The following is a 19705-nucleotide window of genomic DNA, read 5'->3' as shown; positions in this document are numbered from 1 at the left end:
TTTCCCTCTTGTATACACTATAATTACTGCTAAGTGTACTTTTAGTGATGTAAAACATAATCTACTTTGTAGTAAATGTGTCGGGTACTTTAGCACTGTTCTTTCTTTTGTAATCTTCCTTGAAAGATGCTTTTTAAGACACCATTTTGTGTATCTTTTCCATTTTGCTGTATAACATTTTCTTGTTGGTTTCCTAGCTTCTCTTAGGACAGCCATTGTGCTTTCTGGTAGTTTGAGATGTGCGAATTTTAAGTCTTTAGGAGCCATGCCGATAGGCCTAGGCTTTCTGGTTTGGGATGAAGCACTTTCCCGTTTTGCATTGTTAGCAAATCTTTCCTTTTTGGAAGTTGGTGCATTGTTCTCTGAGAAATCTCCATTAGTTTCGAGAACCAAGTCTGTCTGGCCCTTTGTGGAGCGATAAGGAACATTGTCATTTTGCTGATCCTGCATTTGTTGAGTAATGGTATTGGGGGGGAAAGCATACGCAAATATGCCTGACCAGTCTATCCATAGCGCATTCCCTAGGGACTGGTTGCAAGTTAGCCGGGATGCAAAGTTTTGGCATTTAGCATTGTGGGGTGTTGCAAATAGGTCTTTTTGAGGTGTCCCCCATTTTGTTAAAAAATCTTTGAACTTGCTCACCTGCTCAGTCTGTCTGCTTCTATATTGTCTTTCCCTAGTAGGTGTATTGCTAAAATGTTTATTTGTCTTGGGATTGACCATCTACAAATCTCTTGTGCTAGAGCTGAGTGCTACAGACGAGTCCCTCCTTGTTTGTTTATGTAAAACATTGCTGTAGTGTTGTCTGTTTGTATCAACATTTTTTTCCTGTAGAGCTCTTTCTGAAAGGTTTTTAAGGCTAAGAACACGGTTTTTAGTTCCAAGATATTTGTGTGTTTCACCGCATCCTGTGGGGCCCACTATCTCCTTACTTTGAGATTGTTCATGTGTGCTCCCCATCCCATTAGGGACGCATCTGTTGTTATGGTCACTGTTGGAGTTGGTGGGGTGAAAAGTCTCCCCTGTGCTATGTTTCTTGTGTTCCACCATGTCATCTCTTGATGAACTTTTTTTGTGACAACCACTAGATCTTCCCAACTCCCTGTAGCCTGTGACCATTGTGTCTGGAGCCATTCCTGAAATGGTCTCATGTGTAGACTAATGTTGGGAACTAAATGATTCCATGAGGCCATAATTCCGAGTAATTTCCCTACTGTCCTCACTGTGAGATGATGCCCCCTCTGGTATAGATGAGTCTCCTTCAATAGGGCTGATCTCCTTTTCTCGCTGAGGAATGCTTTCCCTAACACAGTGTTTACCTCTGCGCCTAAGAAGACCTTTATGAGTTCTGGTTCTAGTGATGATTGTTACCAATGTATTGAGAAACCCAGCTGAACTAGTGGCTCTTTCACTTGGTCTATCGGCTGTTTGCATAGGCTGTAAGAATTTGCTCTTACCAACCAGTCGTTTAAGTATGGGTAAACGTGAATTCCTTGCCTTCTGAGATGTGCTGCTACTGCTGTCAGGCACTTTGGGAACACTCTTGGTGCTGATTTCAGCACAAAAGTGAGTACTTTGAATTGGTAGTGTTGTTTATCCACGACAAATCTGAACAATATTTTGAGTTTCTTGTTCATTGGGATGTGTAAATAGGCATCCTTTAAGTCTATTGTTGCCATGTATTCTCATTTTTTCAATTGCAGTAGCACCTCTTGCAGTGTAGTCATTTAAAAAATTTTATACACTTATTTAGAAACCTTAGGTCTAATATTGGCCGTAAAGTGCCATCCACTGTTGGAATTAGCCATCCACTGTTGGAATTAGGAAGTAAGTTGAATATACTTGGTTGTTCTTTTCTTTGTGTGGTACATGCTCTATTGCATGCTTTCCCTGAAGCCTCTTGGACCAAGTGAGATAATTCCTCTTTTGAATGTGTACTTTGCTTTGGCCTCCTGGTTGGGGGCTGCTTTGTTAACTCTACGCAATAACCGTACTGTATTATGTTTAAAATCCATTTGTCTGTGGTTATTTCCCTCCATTTTTGCAGGAATAATCTTAGCCTGCCTTCTACTTGGGTGGTATGTTGGAGGAACAGTAAACTGGTTTTGTTTTTGTATATGCTTTTTTGTTTGTACTCTCACAGTTGTTGTTCATGAGTGTATCTTTTTGTGGGCGCAGTCATTTAGTAGAGGTTTGTTGTGCACCTCTTTGTGGCTGACCTCTGCCACAGGCACGCCCTCGAAAGGATGATCTTCCTTGGTATTGCCAGCTTTGTTGCTGTCCCTGTAGTGTGCCCTGGTTTACCGTTTGTTATGTTTGTTGGTAACCTTTATTTGAGGTAGCAGGTTGGTGTGTACCTCTCCCGGCTGGTCTCCTTTGATGGTGTGCCTCTACGCATGCCTGTGAACTGTACAGCAACCATGGATCTTGTAGTTTTGTTGTCCTTTTTTAGTTGATTTAGCTTTTCATCAACCATACTTCTAACCAACTTTTACCCATTGAATAGTGACTTAATAATGTTGCTTTGCACTTCTGGCTTGAAGCCTGAGATTCTAGGGTATGCGTTCCTCTGTTCAGTGATGCCAATCATTATTTGTCTGCTAGATGTTTCTGCAGCATCAAGGGCTGATTTCAAACATGTATTTGCAATGTTTTTACCCTCTTCTACCAGGTGGCTAGCTCTTTTCTGGAATTGTTCTAGTAGATTTTGTAACAGTTCTCCTACCTCCTCCCAGTGTTGGTAAGCATGTGTGTTCAACAATGGATTTGAATTTGCAATGCAGCATTGGTTCATTGCGCTTCTTTCCACCTTCCTTCCTACAAGGTCCATCCTCTAGCTTTCCTTGTCTGGAGGTGGTCCCACAGTAGTTAGTACATGTGCTCTTTTTCTTGTTGTTGAGGCAATGGTAGTCAGCTGGCACTAAACCATTGATGTATATAGGATCATTAGAGGAGTGTTTATACTTCTTCTTGGTGTTCCAGCCTTGCATGTAGCAGGCTCTTTGAATACCTGGTCTAAGACACTGGGCAGCATTGGGAGGAAATGATTCCTAGATTGTGTAGGCATCAGTGTCTCTAATGAAAAACATGATTGAGGTTTTTCTTCCTCTAACTGAACTCCATAGGTTTCTGCAGCTTTTTTAATCACCGGATTATACATGCCAATGTCACCTGGTGATGATGGCCTTTTAGGATATGATTTCACAGCCTCCTCAGGTGATTCGGCATCGAGAGCTTGCCATTGGAGGTCTTGATTCTCCAAGATCGCCGATTCTGCCTAGGTTTGTTCGTTTTCTTCGACGTCTTCACCAGAGAAGAATGAATCTTCCTCTTCCTCTTCGATAGGTTCGGGTGTTTTTGGCGGAATTGGTTCTTGGACGACCTTTCCGCCTTCTGTATTTTTTATTTTCGGCGGTATCTTGAATTGCTTCAAGCTTTCGTCGAAGTCTTTTTTCCATTGAAGGATATTAGCCATTTCGGCTTCGAGTCTCTTTCTCTTCTTTATCTCGGCCACATGTGTTTCGGCATCGAGATTTTCCGCTTTACGTTTTTCAACCGTCAACGCTGATCTTGTCGTCGAAGTTTGTTTTGCCCTCCCTTTTTTCAAAGCTGAGGCGCCTTTAACAGACTGTCTTTCGACATCTTTGCTTTTTCGAGGACCTTCGCCGTTCCGGAGTCATTATCCAAGGATCCTATGGTTTGTTTTTTGTTTGGATGCAGCTGCGGTTGCCGAATGTTTAGACGTGGAGGATCCCTTTGGAGGTCTAGAGTCCGATTTTCGAGACTCTTCTATTTTTTTCAGGGTCGACGACTCTCTTACCTTCTTCGAAGTCTTCTTCTCGACTTCCAAGACCAAAACTTCTCTGTCTTTGTTGCTGTCTGGTCCTTCAGCGACATTATATTTCTCCTCTCTGGAGAGGCCCAGGTCTCGCAGCGATGGCGGTGGTCCTTGGCCTTGCATGTTGTAATTTACTTGTCGCTGCCTTTTTCTCACCCTCAACATCTACAGGTGAAGATGGAACAAGCGTTGCAGTCGTCGCACTGATGGTTCAACAGTAGGCACAGGTTGCAGACCGGATGCTGATCCTTTTGAGCGTATTTGTGGTGACAGTTCTTACAAAACTTGAACGGCGTATTTTTCATCACAGCGCACAGGGAGCCCCCTGCATGCGCATTCGCCGATCGTCTAAGATCTTGTTCTCCTTCCTTAGTCGAACTGCGGTCGTCTTCAATTTAAAGCGTTAGTCTCTGATTTAAAGTTGAAAGTGGAAGACACCGTTTGATGAATTTTTCCTCGATTCTTTTCTACAATCTAGGGAGCTCCTCCGTATTGATCCAGACCCAATGGTGGAAAAAAATAATCTGAAGATGGCTACCAAAGGTGGGAGCTTCCGGAGGAAGCCCGTTGATATCACAGAAAGGCACCAAATGGTACTACGCCGACGCCCACCAAAAAAAAGAAAAAAAAGAATAAATATAACAATTCCGGACCCAACCAATAGATGGCGGAATAATGCACAGCATCGTGAATACACAAAGATCCACGCTGCAAAACCCATAAGCTCTGAATGTTACTTGTGAATGTAGTTCATGAAAAAAAACAATTTCTCTCTGAAATCAGAATCCAGGCATTCATTTTGAATGGGATTCCGTTTCGCGTGCTTTACAATGATATGCACAAACAAAACATGTGCTTGTGTAATGATAAAGCAGACTGTCTTTCAGAGTACAATTAGCCTACCAAGGAGAAAAGCAGCTCATGTTAACCCAACACTTCAGTGAATCTGTAGAGACTCATGCTAAACATGATTTGTTGGATGCACCTTCAACAGAATTAACCAAAAGTTAAACTCCGCTCACTCAGAAGACGTCACAATAAAAGAAAGCAATGTCTTACGTCCACTAAAGTAGCGTTGATGTAGTTGCTACTTTCCCCATCAATAGTGATTAAGAAAGGCAGGCATCTGTCGGGAGGCAGTAGATCCATGAAGCGGTTCTTCTCATGGTTCCTTGGCAAGCATGCTATACTGCAGTCTTCTGCTTGTAGTCGTGGAGTCACAGAATTCAGGGTCTACACAACAGAAATAGTAAAAACATCAGGTGTTTCCACCTCTGGGACAATACTAACTTCCAAACAGAACTCGGCCTACATGCAGTCCAACCAGTAAACAGCAGCACAAAATATTTTAAGAAATCTTAAAGTGTCCCCAATGCATTCTCCGGGATCTAACAGAGATACAGGTATTAAGTGTTTCAGGGTTCATTTCAGAACAAAATACTGATTTTCACTTTTCTATGGTAAGCTTGGCATGTACCAAATAAAGCATTTGTGTTTTGCTTGCTTTTTTTATGATTTGGAGGAATATGCAGCCCTACGCTTTAAAAGAAGTTCTCTGCACATGGGTACTCATTATTGTATCAAAATAAAAAAATTGTAGATCGCCTAAACCATCTGGGATCAAGGTGCACGGCCTACTCAAGAGTAAACAACCCTTACTTGAAGCTACAAAGATCGTTAGATTTTTTTATATTTATCTAATGACACAGTGTTATACAACTGGGTTACACTATTTGGAGCCAACTGCTATCAAGTGTTTGATGCAAATACATAGCTATGATCGGCTTGCCTTCCATATTGTTCTGCTGGACGCATGCCATTTAAGATACTTTATTTTGAGTAATTGAGCAATTCATGGGCAGGAATCGTAAAATGTGGTGTTTAATTGTAGGTTCAATAAGCAATCAAGGCCATTATTTTAAAGTAGGTGAGAGATTCCTGTGTCAAGGCACCAAACACATTGATGTATTTGAATAACACATTAATATCTGCCGGCATTTTCATATACATACTATTAAAAAGAATTTAATAGTTTTATAAATAATGTTGATGAAGAAAAAAATATATTTGTGCTTATAATTTAGATTTGCCAGTTCAGTTTTATTGAAGATCCACAACATTTGAAGGCTGAGACAATATTTGATCAACAATTAATTTGGGGAGAGGATATAGCCTAACGGCTAGGGCGGTCGACCTCCAATCTGGGGAACCAGGTTCAAGTCTCTGCAACGATGCTTAACATCCTGTGATTCTGGGCAAATCACTTTATCTCCCTGTGCCTAACAAAAAAAATCAAAGTGTTCTTATGTAACACAACTGGTGCTCATGAAAAGAGCTCGGATAACTTTGGGTCAAGTTTGCACTATATAAAACTCCGGGAAAACAACTGTTGCCTGCTGAACAGAACAAGCACTGGCATGGCCAATAGGTCTGATTTTAAAGTGCTCGCTGATGAAAAAAAGGCCATTCATAATACTGTTTGCATGCACAATGCTGTTTAGCACATTTGAGCCAGCCCTACTCACACTGACACTGCTGGGGAAAAAGTTGCAAAAAACAGAATTGTGTTTTGCTTAGAAGGCATTTAAGAGAATAAATATTGAATGTGGCAAAAGGTATGATTATATGGCGTAGTTTCCAGATGTTAAAATCCCCCATGCATTTAGTAAATGCAATTCCTAGAAGGTGGAATGCTACAACAGTCAATGGTATGACTTAACGGAGAGAACTCCTTTGGGTGGAGTTAAAGCACAAGTTACTACTTGTGTAACGATATATCTGTAAGAGACATTAGTTAGTGATAGATTCCTTACCTTAGAATATCCCCAGGCGTCAGACTGGATCCGGAAATTTTTTGCGTAGCAATACCCCTGCGCGTCGGTAGGCGTCGTCTGCGGCTCCGCGTCAGTCGTCGGCGTCGTGAGCGCCGGAATGACGTCGGAGTACTTAGACGCCGCCCATGCGCGCTGACGTCAGTTCTGATACACAGCTTTTCCGCGCCAGATACACAGAGCCATGATAGAACCAACACTGGTGCCATGAAACTAGGGCCCTGAAAGGGGATGACCTTAACCCTAGATATCGGTTCGCAGAACTGGGAGGATGGGTGGGTCGGTAAGGAATCTATCACTAACTAATGTCTCTTACAGATATATCGTTACACAAGTGGTAACTTGTATATCTGAAAGAGACACGTTAGTGATAGATTCCTTACCTTAGAATAAATACCCCAGCAATACCAACCCCGGTGGTGGGTCTGTGAACCAATATCACACCAGAAAGTCCTGGAGGACGGAACGGCCAAAGAAGCCATCCCTCCGGACTTTACTGTCCAGGCAGTAGTGTCTTGCGAACGTGTGCAGCGAGGCCCACGTCGCTGCCTGGTAAATGTCCTGTAAGGGGACTCCTCGGCCCAGGGCAGTTGTTGTTGCCGTGGCACGAGTGGAATGAGCCCGCAATCCAGCAGGGGGCTCCTTTCTCGCCATGGAGTAACATGCCTGAATACACAAGATGATCCACCGGGAAATGGTCCTCTTGTGTACCGCCTTTCCCTTCTTCTCACTTACGTAACCAACAAAGAGTTGGTCATCCACCCGGAATTGGCGTGTGCGATCTAGGTAATAGGAGAGCGCACGTTTTGGATCCAGACGGTGGAGCCTCTCTTCCTCTTTCGAGGGATGCGGAGGCAGAAAGAAGGTGGGCAAAGTAATGGACTGCCCGATGTGGAAGGCCGTGACAACCTTAGGCAGAAAGGAAGGTCGTGTACGCAACACCACCTTGTCAGGATGAACAGATAGGAAAGGTGGAGTAGAAGAAAGAGCCTGGAGCTCACTCACCCTCCTGGCAGAGGTGATGGCGACCAGGAAAGCAGTCTTCAAAGTGAGAAGACGGAGAGGACAGTTATGGAGCGGCTCAAAGGGAGCACACATCAGATAAGTTAGAACAAGATTCAAGTCCCACTGGGGCATCACAAAGGGAACAGGAGGGAACATGTGTGTGATGCCCTTCAGAAATCTATTTACAATGGGGGACTTGAATAAAGAAGGCTGATCAGGGAGCCTTAAGAAGGCGAAAAGAGCAGAAAGGTACCCTTTAAGAGTGCCCAGAGCAGAGCCCTGCTGGGCAAGGGAAAGAAGAAAGAGCAGCACTTCCGAAAGGGGTGCAGAGAGAGGATCCACAGCCTTTGCTGTGCACCATGCCACAAATCTGTTCCACCTGCAGGCGTATACCGACTTTGTGGAGGGACGCCTGGCTGCCAGAATGATATCACAGACTTCAGGAGGCAAGTCAAATGGCCTCAACTGTCGCCGCTCAATCTCCAAGATTGTAGGTGGAGACTGGACAGGTTCGGGTGCAGCACCGTCCCCTGCTGCTGCGACAGAAGGTCCTCCCGAAGAGGCAGACGAATCGGAGGATCGACTGACATGCTGAGTAGCTCGGGATACCAGTATCTTCGTGCCCAGTCCGGAGCCACAAGGATAACTTGGGCCCGGTCGCGCCTGATCTTCTTCAGCACTCTGGGCAGAAGTGGTATAGGCGGAAAGGCGTACAACAGACCGCAACTCCACTCGCGACGAAAAGCGTCTCCGAGCGAGTGCCGCCTTGGAAATTCCAACGCGCAGAACTGATGACATTGCACGTTCTCTTCTGTGGCGAATAGATCTAACCAAGGCTCTCCCCATTGCTGAAAGAGACCTTGCGCCACGTCCGAGTTCAGACGCCATTCGTGATCCATCATGCACCGACGCCTGAGTTCGTCTGCACTGGCATTCAGAGAGCCTGCCAGGTGTTGAACCACCAGGGTCACGCCCTGACGTTCCAGCCATTGCCATAGGCGCAGAGCCTCCTGGCATAGGGTCCACGACCCCACTCCGCCTTTTTTGTTGCAGTACCACATGGCGGTGGTGTTGTCGGTGAACACTTACACTACACTCCCCGAACAGAGGGGAGGAATGCCTTCAGTGCTAGACGAATCGCCCGCAGCTCCAACATGTTGATATGGAGCCGGGACTCCGCCGGAGACCAGAGGCCTCTGATCTCCGCCTCTCCCATATGGCCCCCCCAGCCCTGGAGGGACGCGTCCGTCACAACTACGTGCTCCGGGTGGGGTAGGGAGAGGGATCTGCCACTGACCCAGTCGCAGTTCGTGAGCCACCACTGCAGTTGTCTCGCAGTGCCCTCCGAGATCAAGACATGATCGGACAATTTGCCCTGATTCTGGGCCCACTGAAACTTCAGGTCCCACTGTAGAGCCCGCATCCGCCACCTGGCGTGATGCACCAGAAGGATGCAGGAGGCCATCAGCCCCAGAAGCCGCAGCATCAACCTGACCGAGACTCGGGATAACGGCTGGAAGATGGAAATCAGAGTCTGAATATCCCGAACCCGCTGTTCGGGTGGGTAAACCCGAAACTGCACCGAGTCGAGAACCGCTCCGATGAAGAGGAGCTTCTGAGAGGGGCACAGGTGTGACTTCGGCACATTGATGGAGAACCCCAGCAAGTGCAGGAGGTCGGCCGTAGTCTGGAGGTGGGTGACGACTACCTGGGGCGAGCCCGCCTTCAACAACCAGTCGTCGAGGTAGGGGAAGACTGATACCCCTTGCCTGCGCAAATGAGCTGCGACCACCGCCATCACCTTCGTGAACACCCATGGGGCGCTGGTAAGGCCGAAGGGGAGCACGGTAAACTGAAAGTGCTCTTGGCCTACCGTGAACCGAAGGTAACGTCGGTGGGCCGGCAGGACGGGGATATGGAAATAAGCGTCCTGCAGGTCCAACGCTACCATCCAGTCTTCCGGGTCCAGGGCAGCCAGGACCTGAGCCAAAGTTAGCATCTTGAACTTCTCCTTCCGGAGGAAACCGTTGATGTTCCGCAGGTCCAAGATCGGGCGTAGGCCCCCTTTGCCCTTCTTGGGCACCAGAAAGTAGTGGGAGTAACATCCACACCCTACTTCTGGCCCAGGAACGCGCTCGATGGCCCTCTTGGCCAAGAGGGCCGTGACTTCCTCTTGCAGAAGTTGCAAGTGATCCCCCGACACGCGGTGGCATTGCGGTGGCATGGATGGAGGGGATGCCTCGAAGGGGAGGGAGTAGCCCCTTCGGACAATCTGCAGCACCCACCTGTCCGAAGTGACTGTGCGCCAGTGGGAGAGGTGATGGCGAACCCTGCCTCCCACAGGCGTCACATGGGCCTGAAAACTCGGACTAGGAAGGTTTAGAGGCAGGTGCTGCTGAGGGAGGTGTGGACTGGCCTCGCCGTGGTCCCCGACCGCCGCCACGGCGGTTTCCACGTCCGCCACCGCGCTGTTGGACTGCAGCGCGTGGCTGGCAGGACGTGTGGGGGCGCCCCTTCCGTGGCCACGAAAGGAGCGAAAGGCACCCGATTGCTGGCGTGGGGCCGTGAGGCCCAAGGACTTGGCCGTAGCCCTGGAGTCCTTGAAACGTTCCAGCGCATGGTCTGCCTTGTCACCGAAGAGGCGACGGCAATCAAACGGCATGTCCAGGAGTGTGGCCTGGACATCGGCCGAGAAGTTGGCGGACCTCAACCAGACGTGGCGCCGAACCGCCACTGTCGTTGCCATCGCCCTGCCCAGTGAGTCCGTTGCATCCAGCCCACACCGGATAGAAAAACGTGCTGCATCTCGGGCTTCTGCAAGGGCTTGGCCGAGTTTAGCCTGGACCTCCTCCGGGCATTGTGGCAGCACCTCCGCAACCGTGTCCCACAGAGTGTGGGTGTAGCGGCCCAAGAGACAGGCGGTATTCACAGACCGCAGCCCTAAGCTAACAGACGAGAAAACCTTCTTCCCGAACTGTTCGTATCTCTTGGATTCCCTGTCGGGCGGGGCCGACGGGAATGCGGTCTGGGAGTTTGAGGCCTGGATGACCAGACTCTCGGGGGTGGGGTGGGTGGACAAAAAGCATGGGTCGCCCGGGGCCGGGCGGTAGCGTCTGGCCACGTTCCTATCGCGGACCTGTGGCGGGCTTGGACCAAGTGCCCACAAGAACATCACACAAGGCCTCATTGAACGGCAGCAGGGGCTCACTGGAGCTTGACTGCGGTTTGAGGACCTCTGTGAGGAGGTTAGTCCTCACGGCCGCGACGGGGAACTTAAGGTTTAAGGCTTTAGCTGCCTTCGTCAACACTACACTATATGTAGAGCCCGCCTCCGAAGCCACAGTCGGAGGTGAGCTAAATCCAGTGTCTGACGAAGTGTCAAGACCACTGGCCTCCCCAAGCTCATATGTCCAGTCCTGTTGAGACTGGCAATCTAGTGCCAGAGTGTCCTCGGACCCCTCCCAATCTTCCTCGTCACCTGTGTCCTGTAAACCAGGATTAGCAGACAGGGCCTCCTCGTGAAGATAAAAATCCCCAAAGGCCGACGGAATCGGCGCCCAGCGGCGCCCTTCCGGCGCCTGAGTCGGACCGTAGGAAACATTGGGGGCGGCAACCACAGTGGCCGCCGGGGGCGACACCCTTGGGGACGGCGCCGGTGAGGTTGTAAGGTCGACCGGCGACGTCCCGGATCCGGAGCCCGATCCGGCGAGGTCCTGCGGCGCCGAGACCGAAGTCGCCGGCGGCGCCGGGGCCAAGGCACCCGACGGCGTCGGGGCCGAAGCGCCCGACCCGTTAGAACCTCCAGACGGAACCGTTGGACCCGAAGGCGCCACGGGAACCGACTGAGGAGGGAGGGCCCTCATGGCCATGAGGTACCTCTCGACCTCCTCCGGCGTCGCGCCGTGCCCAGGGACCCGAAGGTGTGGGGCAGGCGGCGACGCTAGCGACTCCCGCGGAGCCGCGTGGGCGGTGTCGCCCGAGCCCCCGGCCGCATCGTGCGAGCGTCGGGGTGGGTCGGAGGATCGATGACGTCGCTCCGACCTCTCATGCCTCTTACCTGAGGACTTGGAACCAGACGATCGGTGTCCACTCCCTGAGCTTCGATGACTCCGACCTCGCGACCTGTCCCTCGACCTCCCGTGGGACCGGGACCAGGAGCGGCGCGGGGCCGACTGTCTCAGCTCGAGTCGCTTGCAGGACCGCTCCCGCCTAGCCTTCGACGTCAGGGCCCGGCAGTCGGAGCAGGTTCGATCATCATGGTCGAGGCCTAAGCACTTCAGGCACCGGCGATGGGGGTCCGTGACCGACATGAGTCGGTCGCACTTCGAGCAAGGCTTGAACCCGGGCATCCCTGGCACCGATGGAGTCGAAGACTCGACAAGAAAGAGTGATCAAAAAGATCAAAAAGTTCAGTCAAAAATTGACTGGGGGTAGAGCTTCTTCCGGATCTGCGCTAGCTGGTGCGGAAAAAAGAAGAACTGACGTCAGCGCGCATGGGCGGCGTCTAAGTACTCAGACGACGTCATTCCGGCGCTCACGACGCCGACGACGGACACGGAGCCGCAGACGACGCCTACCGACGTGCAGGGGTATTGCTACGCAAAAAATTTCCAGATCCAGTCTGACGCCTGGGGATATTCTAAGGTAAGGAATCTATCACTAACGTGTCTCTTTCAGATTCCCACTTTATGTTAATTTAAAAGAACTGGTAAGTAACAATGGGTTATAAAATTCAGCAATATCACAAGACCTACAAATGGCCGGGTTATTAGACATGAGGTGGCTGGATTGTAAGACATGAGTGGCTGCAAAATAAGGGCATTGCCTATCTGCTTCTCTTAATCAACATTTAAATGATATGAAGTCCTGTCTGGATGAGGTAACATGTTCATTCCCAGTCTATTTTCAATCTCTTCTGTAGTCTGTCTCAAACATACACACTAACCTTTAATTAAAGGAACCCTCTTGGCAAATGGTGGATGGCCACCTTTAGAAACTCAGCTAGTGTCCGTGCCTGCTCCTCCCTTGGGAGGGTTAGAGCCAGCAGCAATCCTAGCATAAAATTGTGGCATTTGAATTTAGACAGAAGGAACCTACGGGTATTGATTTGAAAGCTAAATGTAAGGTTAATGGAAAAGCAATCAAGTCCCATAATTTGAAATTGTGTTTGAAATTTTTATTTAGTCAAAAGGATATTTGAACAGAAAACGCATTATAAAGAAACACTGGCTATTAAATGACAAAATGATACTGTAAGAAGTATTGTGGGTAGTTTCGAAATCCTTTCATCAATTCAGTACTTACCCTTTTCTCACAGTTGGATATTTTTTTTTATCAGTGGCACTACAAGATGCACCCAACTGACTTTTGCCAGTCTCTAAATACTTGTCCAAATGTACAACTATTGATAAGGTGATTCATTGTGGGAGTATTTTGAGCAGTGAAAAATTCGACAACACCAGCCTATAAAGTGCAGTACGTTAGCATAAAAACACAACAACTAATATGCTTTAACAAACGAAGCAATACCTTGTGATGGCAAAAAAAAAATCACAATTGATGACTGGCAGGATATAAAACCTGTTTCTCTGCGCGTTCGTTCCCAATACCTGAAATTCATCTTTGAGGTGTGAAGAGTTGGTCTGCGAGTCAATCCTAATCATATCAAAATAGGCTGCTTTGTATTCACAGACTGGAAAGGCAGTTTCCCCACATAAACAGGCTTCCAAGATGGCATCATGAATAAAAATGTATTGTTCCTGGGTGAAATCAAGAGAAAAAGAGAAAGAGTTACATTTTACATGTAATCACCCGTCAAATTAAACACCTCACTATAATTCAAAGAATGATGAACCTTCCATCGCCTTGCTTTAAAATTAGTTTCAGAGTAAATAAAAGATGCCTTTCAAACGTGCAGTACATTAGGAGAAAAGACTCCATTTTACCTCGGTTTGAACCATATTGATGCGCCGAGACCGTAGCGCCTTTACACAGTTGTATATGTCCACAACCCCTTCTCTCTCCGCCATATCAAGCATGATGTCGATCACGATGTAACACCCAGTTCGGCCAGCGCCAGCACTAGTAGAAACCAAAGAAAGAGGAGCAATCAGAGCTTTAACGTATCCGATGAGCTTCAACAAACTGCACACGTTCAACGCTAGGACGTCCTCCAGATGCAAGGTTTTTTACACAGCAGACAGACTTTGTTTACAAGAGATTACGCTCATCACCAAGGAGAAGGGAGATGGTTTTGTTAATAGTTGGGTGGATGCGTTACATTAACCAATAGGACAAAGGTCAAAGCTAGAAGTTTCATTGCACTGTTCAATAACACATTTGTTTCCATTTCTACTGTTACGGGACAGGCAGGCATTCCCTTGTGCTCTTAGTTTATTTGGGTATTTTCTTGAATCATTTAGTGAACACTCTTCCTAAAACAATTAAATAAACATATTTCTTGACTGAGGCGGTACTCTGTTTTGGCAAAGACATTTTATTCTGACGCATACTTTTTTTCTTCATAAATAAGATAATTCACGTATATTTCCAGCCCATATATGTCGAGGTAACTATCTCAATCAAATAAATAATGGTTTATTACGAAGTTATTTCAATCAAACGCGTTAGTGGCTGTGTAATCAATGTATTCAGTTCAGTCGCTATGGACACCAGGGGAAGACGATGCATTTGGAAACTCTTTCTGCAAGAAGAATGAGGATAATAATGTGAACAAATTCCTACTTTAACAATCAACTTTGGTGAACTCCACTCTAGTCGGCTGGGAGGCATATAATGGTCGAACAGGACCAATGATTACTTTTTAACATACCCTTGAATCACTGTGTTGAATCGGTGGATATAAAACAGGTAAAGATGGCCCCACCAACCCTGGCACAGAAGTGGACTACGCTCTAGGTATATGTGCACAAACAATATGCCACGGTTCAGAGTGAAGCCAGCTAATGGCTTTAGTGTGCTCACCCACTGTGCTGTGGTGGGCAGAAGCAAAATGTAACCCTTCCCCTGAATAGACCAATGGGTGAAGAGGGCTGACTGAAAGCCTGCATGTATACAACAATGTATGAATTTTCAAAGCTATTTTTTTCGGAAAATATAAAGCTAGTAAGCTATATAAAGCTGCATTTAGGCCAGGTTTAGAATTAACCTCAACAAGATATCCGCTTTCTGCCAATCAAAAGAGATGTGATGTGGGACGAGTTAGGGAGAAATCATTGAGATTGCAAATTGCAAAGGGTTGGCACACAGGTTCCTTCACAATTCGCATTTTGTATATAACAAATTTAGGGCACCATTCTCCAGGGGCTTTGAGTCTCGCCGTGAAGTCACTAGTGAGGAAAAGAACAGGGGTTTGAAGCGAACTGAAAATGTACCAGAGTTCAACACTGAAGAACAAAGGGATTTAAATGAATTTCTAATATGTGCTTTAAAACTAGATTGCCATTACCTGCCCTGAATCAGTATCATCCTGGGATGGCATCACTTTGGACTGCGTGAACAAGGCAAATAGGAGTCAGTTGGGAATTATGTCACAGGTCTCAGAAAACTGGCTTCCACATGTAAGTTTGGGGCATCAAAGGAAGAAAGGATTAGATATCAATTTGTGTTAAAGTGCAGAAATGATACAATAGGAGCGGTACAATGGCTCAAGGATGAACCACCTTTGGAGGAAGTAATTGTAGTAGCAAAGAGGGTAGAACATATCATGAAATGAGTGTCGGAATTTTAAACTACAAAAGAAAAATTTACCATACAGTCTGATAAGGTTGAAGTAGTAGCGTGTGCCATAAAAAAAAACAAGGAGGTGACAAAAGTTGACAGTGTGAAATACATGGGTGAATGTTTTCGCTGTGCCAGGAGTGGACACAGAGCTAATGCAAAGAGTTGTCCAGCCTTGATTGTAACCTGTCGCAGCTGTGGAAAGAAAGGTCACTTAAGCAAATGCTGTAGAAACAAGATACAGAAAAAGAACAGAATAAGGAAGTGAAAGAAGTCAGTGAAGAAACTGTATTTCAAGTTAAGGGTTCAGGGAAAACATCCCAGTGAAAGAGTGAAGATAGATTGAGTGGAACTAACCATGAAGTTTGATCCATGTTCTCATGTAACCATTATTTCAAATAAGACGTAGTCAGTGGTTTGAGAAGAAAAACAAAATGCATGCTATGGATGTATGTCTAGGTGGTTATGGAGTGGCAACCAACAACCATGGCAGGATATTTTAATGGATGCAATATAATAATATTTTTTTATGTTTAAAGTATTTTTATTAAGTACAGTACAGCAGTGAAGATATAAATGAAAAGGCGATTAAAGATAATCCACGACAAAATGAGGCAATGCTTCATCCAGGGCCGCAGCTACCCATAGCGGTCAACAGTCCCCTCCGTGTCAGAGCCACCCTGGGTGTCTCGCTAATACGGGGCACTCGTACTTTGGACTATAGGCGTAGAGCAACCCCGCTGTACTTCTCTTTCAACAGAACAAAGCACCCCAACAACCCCCGTCCACCCCACCCCCTTTCCCACCCCCCTCCCGTCCGGTGCTGCATCAGATAAAACTCGGACACTCGCATCTCCTACTCGCAGAAAACCTTACTGGCACTCGTAAGACTCACTCCCCTCAGCCTGTCCATTCACTGTATCGGTGGCGTGAGTCTCAGAAGTCTCAAGTATCTCGGGCAGGTAAGCTCCTTGAATTCAGTGGCCAGCAATGTGTGGAAGGGTAGCCACAGCTCTTGGAATTGATCTACGTCCCCAGCCAGTGTAAGTGATATTTTTTCCATTCCAAGGACATGCCACAGCCTATGTAGCCAACCCGTAATGGAGGGGATGGTGGGTGTACGCCAGTGTATTAAAATGTTCTGGATCGCTGAGCCCAGCGCAATAGCAATGTGCCTCCCCCTCCTGGATTTCAGTGGGTACATTAAGTCATTGGGGAGCCCCAATAGGGTGTAGGCGGGAAGGCGGGGCAGTTCGATACCAAAACATGCATCTATCTCATTGATCACCTCTGTCCAGTAATCCTGTAGCATTGGGCAGTCCCATAAAATATGTGTCAGTGTGCCAACTTGCCCGCAATTACGCCAACATGCAGTGTCTAGGAGGCGGTTCATTTCATGTAGGCGCTCCGGAGTGCGGTACCAATATGTAGAGACCTTGGTGAAGGTTTCGGTGAGTCCTACATGATAAGCAGAATGTCGTGCCCTGTACGAGATTTGCTCCCATTCTTTGTGGCTAAGTGTTCTCCCCAATTCTCTGTCCCACCTCTCCCTACCGGGGTTATAGAGATGAGAGGGCGGTGGTTGCAGCATTTTATACAGATCAGATATTAGTTTAGTGTCCGACTTACGTGTCGCCAGCCACCATTCATAGGGCAACAGGTTCCTGTCTGCCGACTCCCGCACCTGTGGCTGCAGGGCCCAGTGCCGAACCTGCCAATACTTCATCCTATCTACCTCGGTCAGTTGGTAAGTCTCTTTGAGAGTCTCAAAGGGGAGGACTCCCCCCTCACCGTATACATGAAAGAGTGCTCTGCATCCCCTCCCCCGCCAGTGTGTATAGGCTCCCGGTTCTGTCCCTGGTGTGAAGTCCGGGTTGTCCACAATGGGCGTGAACGGTGAAGGGAATGTGGTGAGGCCAAAAGGCCTGCAAGTGCCGTCCCAAATCCGCAGCGGCACCCGTGTAATATGGGATGCGTAAAGGTTCGGGGGGCGGTGCTGTCTGCGCAGGAACGGTATTTCTTGAAGGGGCCGGCCCGCCACCGCCTGATCCTGGAAGAGCCTGTGCTTATCTGACTCCCACCTGCTCCATTCCACCAGATACCTTAGCTGCGACGCCTGGAAATACTTTTGAAGATCAGGGACCCCCAGCCCACCTGCCTCCGGCGCCAGAGTCGTCAGCGTCCTTTTCATTCGGGGTTTACGGCTTTGCCAGACAAAGCGGGACAAGTCAGTCTGCATCCGCCGTATCCAACCCCGAGGGGGCTGCAGCGGAAGCGCACGGAATAAATACAGAATTTGGGGCAAGACTGTCATCTTAATTGCTGCTATTCTTCCTAGCCAGGATATCGTCCCCTTGCTCCATCTCCCCAACTCCTCAGTAACTTTCTTGCCTAACACCTCGTAATTAGCCGCCACCATCCCCTGTAACGTGGGTGCTAATAGGATACCCAGGTATGGCACGTGTTGCCGTGACCAGTGAAGCGGGAAACGCCTCTGCAAGTCCTGTCTCGTCGCAGGCGCCAGGGAGATATTCAATGCAGTAGATTTCCCTACATTCATTCGAAACCCAGCTGTGTCCGCGAAAGCTTCGAGCTCCGCCATACATGCGGGTAAGGCCCGCCTCGGGTCCTCTAGCGTGAAAATGACATCGTCCGCATATAGGCTAACCGTGTGGACGTACCCTCCCATCCGCACCCCGATCGCATCCGGATTCTGCCTCACTCTCTGGGCAAAGGGCTCCATGTAGAGTGCAAAGAGAAGAGGGGATAGTGGGCACCCTTGTCTAGTGCCCCGCTCAATATCAAAGCGCCTTGAACCGCAGCCATTGACACGCACCATAGCCGACGGGAATTTGTAACAGTTAAAGACCATGCTCCTAAACTTCTCTCCTATACCCATCCGCGCCATCACCCATTCCAGATATGGCCAGTGCACCCGGTCGAACGCTTTTTCGGCGTCAACCGAGAGGAGCATCCTCTCCCCCGGGATCCGCGAGGCTTTTTCCAGTATATGCACCAGCCTCTTAGTATTATCCACTGTCTGCCTGCCAGGGACAAAGCCGGACTGGTCCGGTTCAATCAGCCCAGGAAGATACTGCGCCAATCTCGCAGCCAGGATCCCCGTATAGATCTTGAGATCTACATTTAGGAGAGAGATTGGTCTATACGAGCTACATTGAGTTCTATCCTTCCCCGGTTTAGGTATAACTGACACGGTCGCCTGCAGGAGATCTGGAGGGATTGCCCCGGGGCAGGCGAAGGAATTGAACAGTTTGGTCAGTACGGGTGCTAAGATCGTGCAGAACGTTTTGTAGAAAAGGGAGGAGTAGCCGTCCGGGCCGGGGGCCTTTCCCTGCTTCAGCCTGGAAATCGACGCAACTACCTCCTCAATCCGAATCTCACGTTCTAGGTAATCGGCCTGTGCCGGAGCCAGGGACTGGAGAGCTACCGAATCCAGGTAGTCATCGGGCTCACCCACCATCGAGTTATCTGCTGTGTAAAGCTCAGAATAGAATTGGTGAAAACTCTCAGCTATATCAACGTCTTCGGTGACTAACTGCCCCCCCGCTGCCGCAATTTCTTTCACTCGACGGCTCTGGTGCGCAATTCTAAGCTTCGCCGCTAGTAACCGGCCACAGCGATCCCCCCCCCCCCCGAGTAATAAGCGTGTTTTAGACGCAGCGCCGCGTATTCAGCCCTGTCCAAATCCAAAGACGAAAGGAGTTTCCTTGCCGCCTTCAGCTGTTTCCAAATCCTGGGAGCCCCAGTGCGACGATGCACTTGCTCCAATTCCCTGACTTTCTGCGTGAGCTCCTCCCGCTTAACTTTCCTCTCTTTGTTTTCGGCTGATGAAATCGCTATGAAGTCCCCCCTCAGAACTGCCTTGAGTGCTCCCCATTGAGTTGCCAATGTAGTGTCGGGGTTAGAGTTATGCAGCTGAAGTTCCTGCACAGACTCCGTTATGCGCCGCACCACCGTCTTTTTGTGTAGGAGAGTGTCCCGAAGTCGCCAGACCCCTCAATGTACCGGGGTCGATGGGGGAAGGAAGGACCCCGAGACCGGCGCGTGATCCGAAAGAGAGATGACCCCTATCTCGGAGGCAGTGGCCATGTCCCGAACCGGCCCTGAGACCAGCAGATAGTCCAACCGAGCGTATGCTTATGTGCGTGTGAGTAATAAGAGTAGTCCCTATCTAAGGGATGAATCCCACGCCAGAGGTCATGCAGATCCAAAGCAGCTAATTGTGTTCGCACTATGCTCGACAATTCCCCAGTCTGTGGGTGACGCTGCG

At 48.4% G+C, this 19705-nt stretch overlaps 1 protein-coding gene across 7 annotated transcripts in view; it reads right to left on the bottom strand.

Moving 5' to 3' along the window:
* The window catches only part of PTPRK (protein tyrosine phosphatase receptor type K), a 1685403-nt gene that overhangs the window by 73138 nt on the left and 1592560 nt on the right, over positions 1 to 19705 (bottom strand). For all 7 annotated transcript variants that reach the window (XM_086927009.1, XM_086927007.1, XM_086927008.1 and 4 more), the window contains 3 exons: positions 13620 to 13755; positions 13284 to 13433; positions 4898 to 5071 (listed from right to left, as the gene is read on the bottom strand). In XM_086927009.1, the coding sequence (XP_086783135.1) occupies positions 4898 to 5071; positions 13284 to 13433; positions 13620 to 13755 (460 nt within the window). The remainder of the gene's footprint in view (positions 1 to 4897; positions 5072 to 13283; positions 13434 to 13619; positions 13756 to 19705) is intronic.

The sequence above is a fragment of the Lissotriton vulgaris genome, chromosome 6 (assembly GCF_964263255.1).
Source record: "Lissotriton vulgaris chromosome 6, aLisVul1.2, whole genome shotgun sequence".
Taxonomy (NCBI): domain Eukaryota; kingdom Metazoa; phylum Chordata; class Amphibia; order Caudata; family Salamandridae; genus Lissotriton; species Lissotriton vulgaris.
This window is presented reverse-complemented; position numbering and strand designations above follow the sequence as displayed.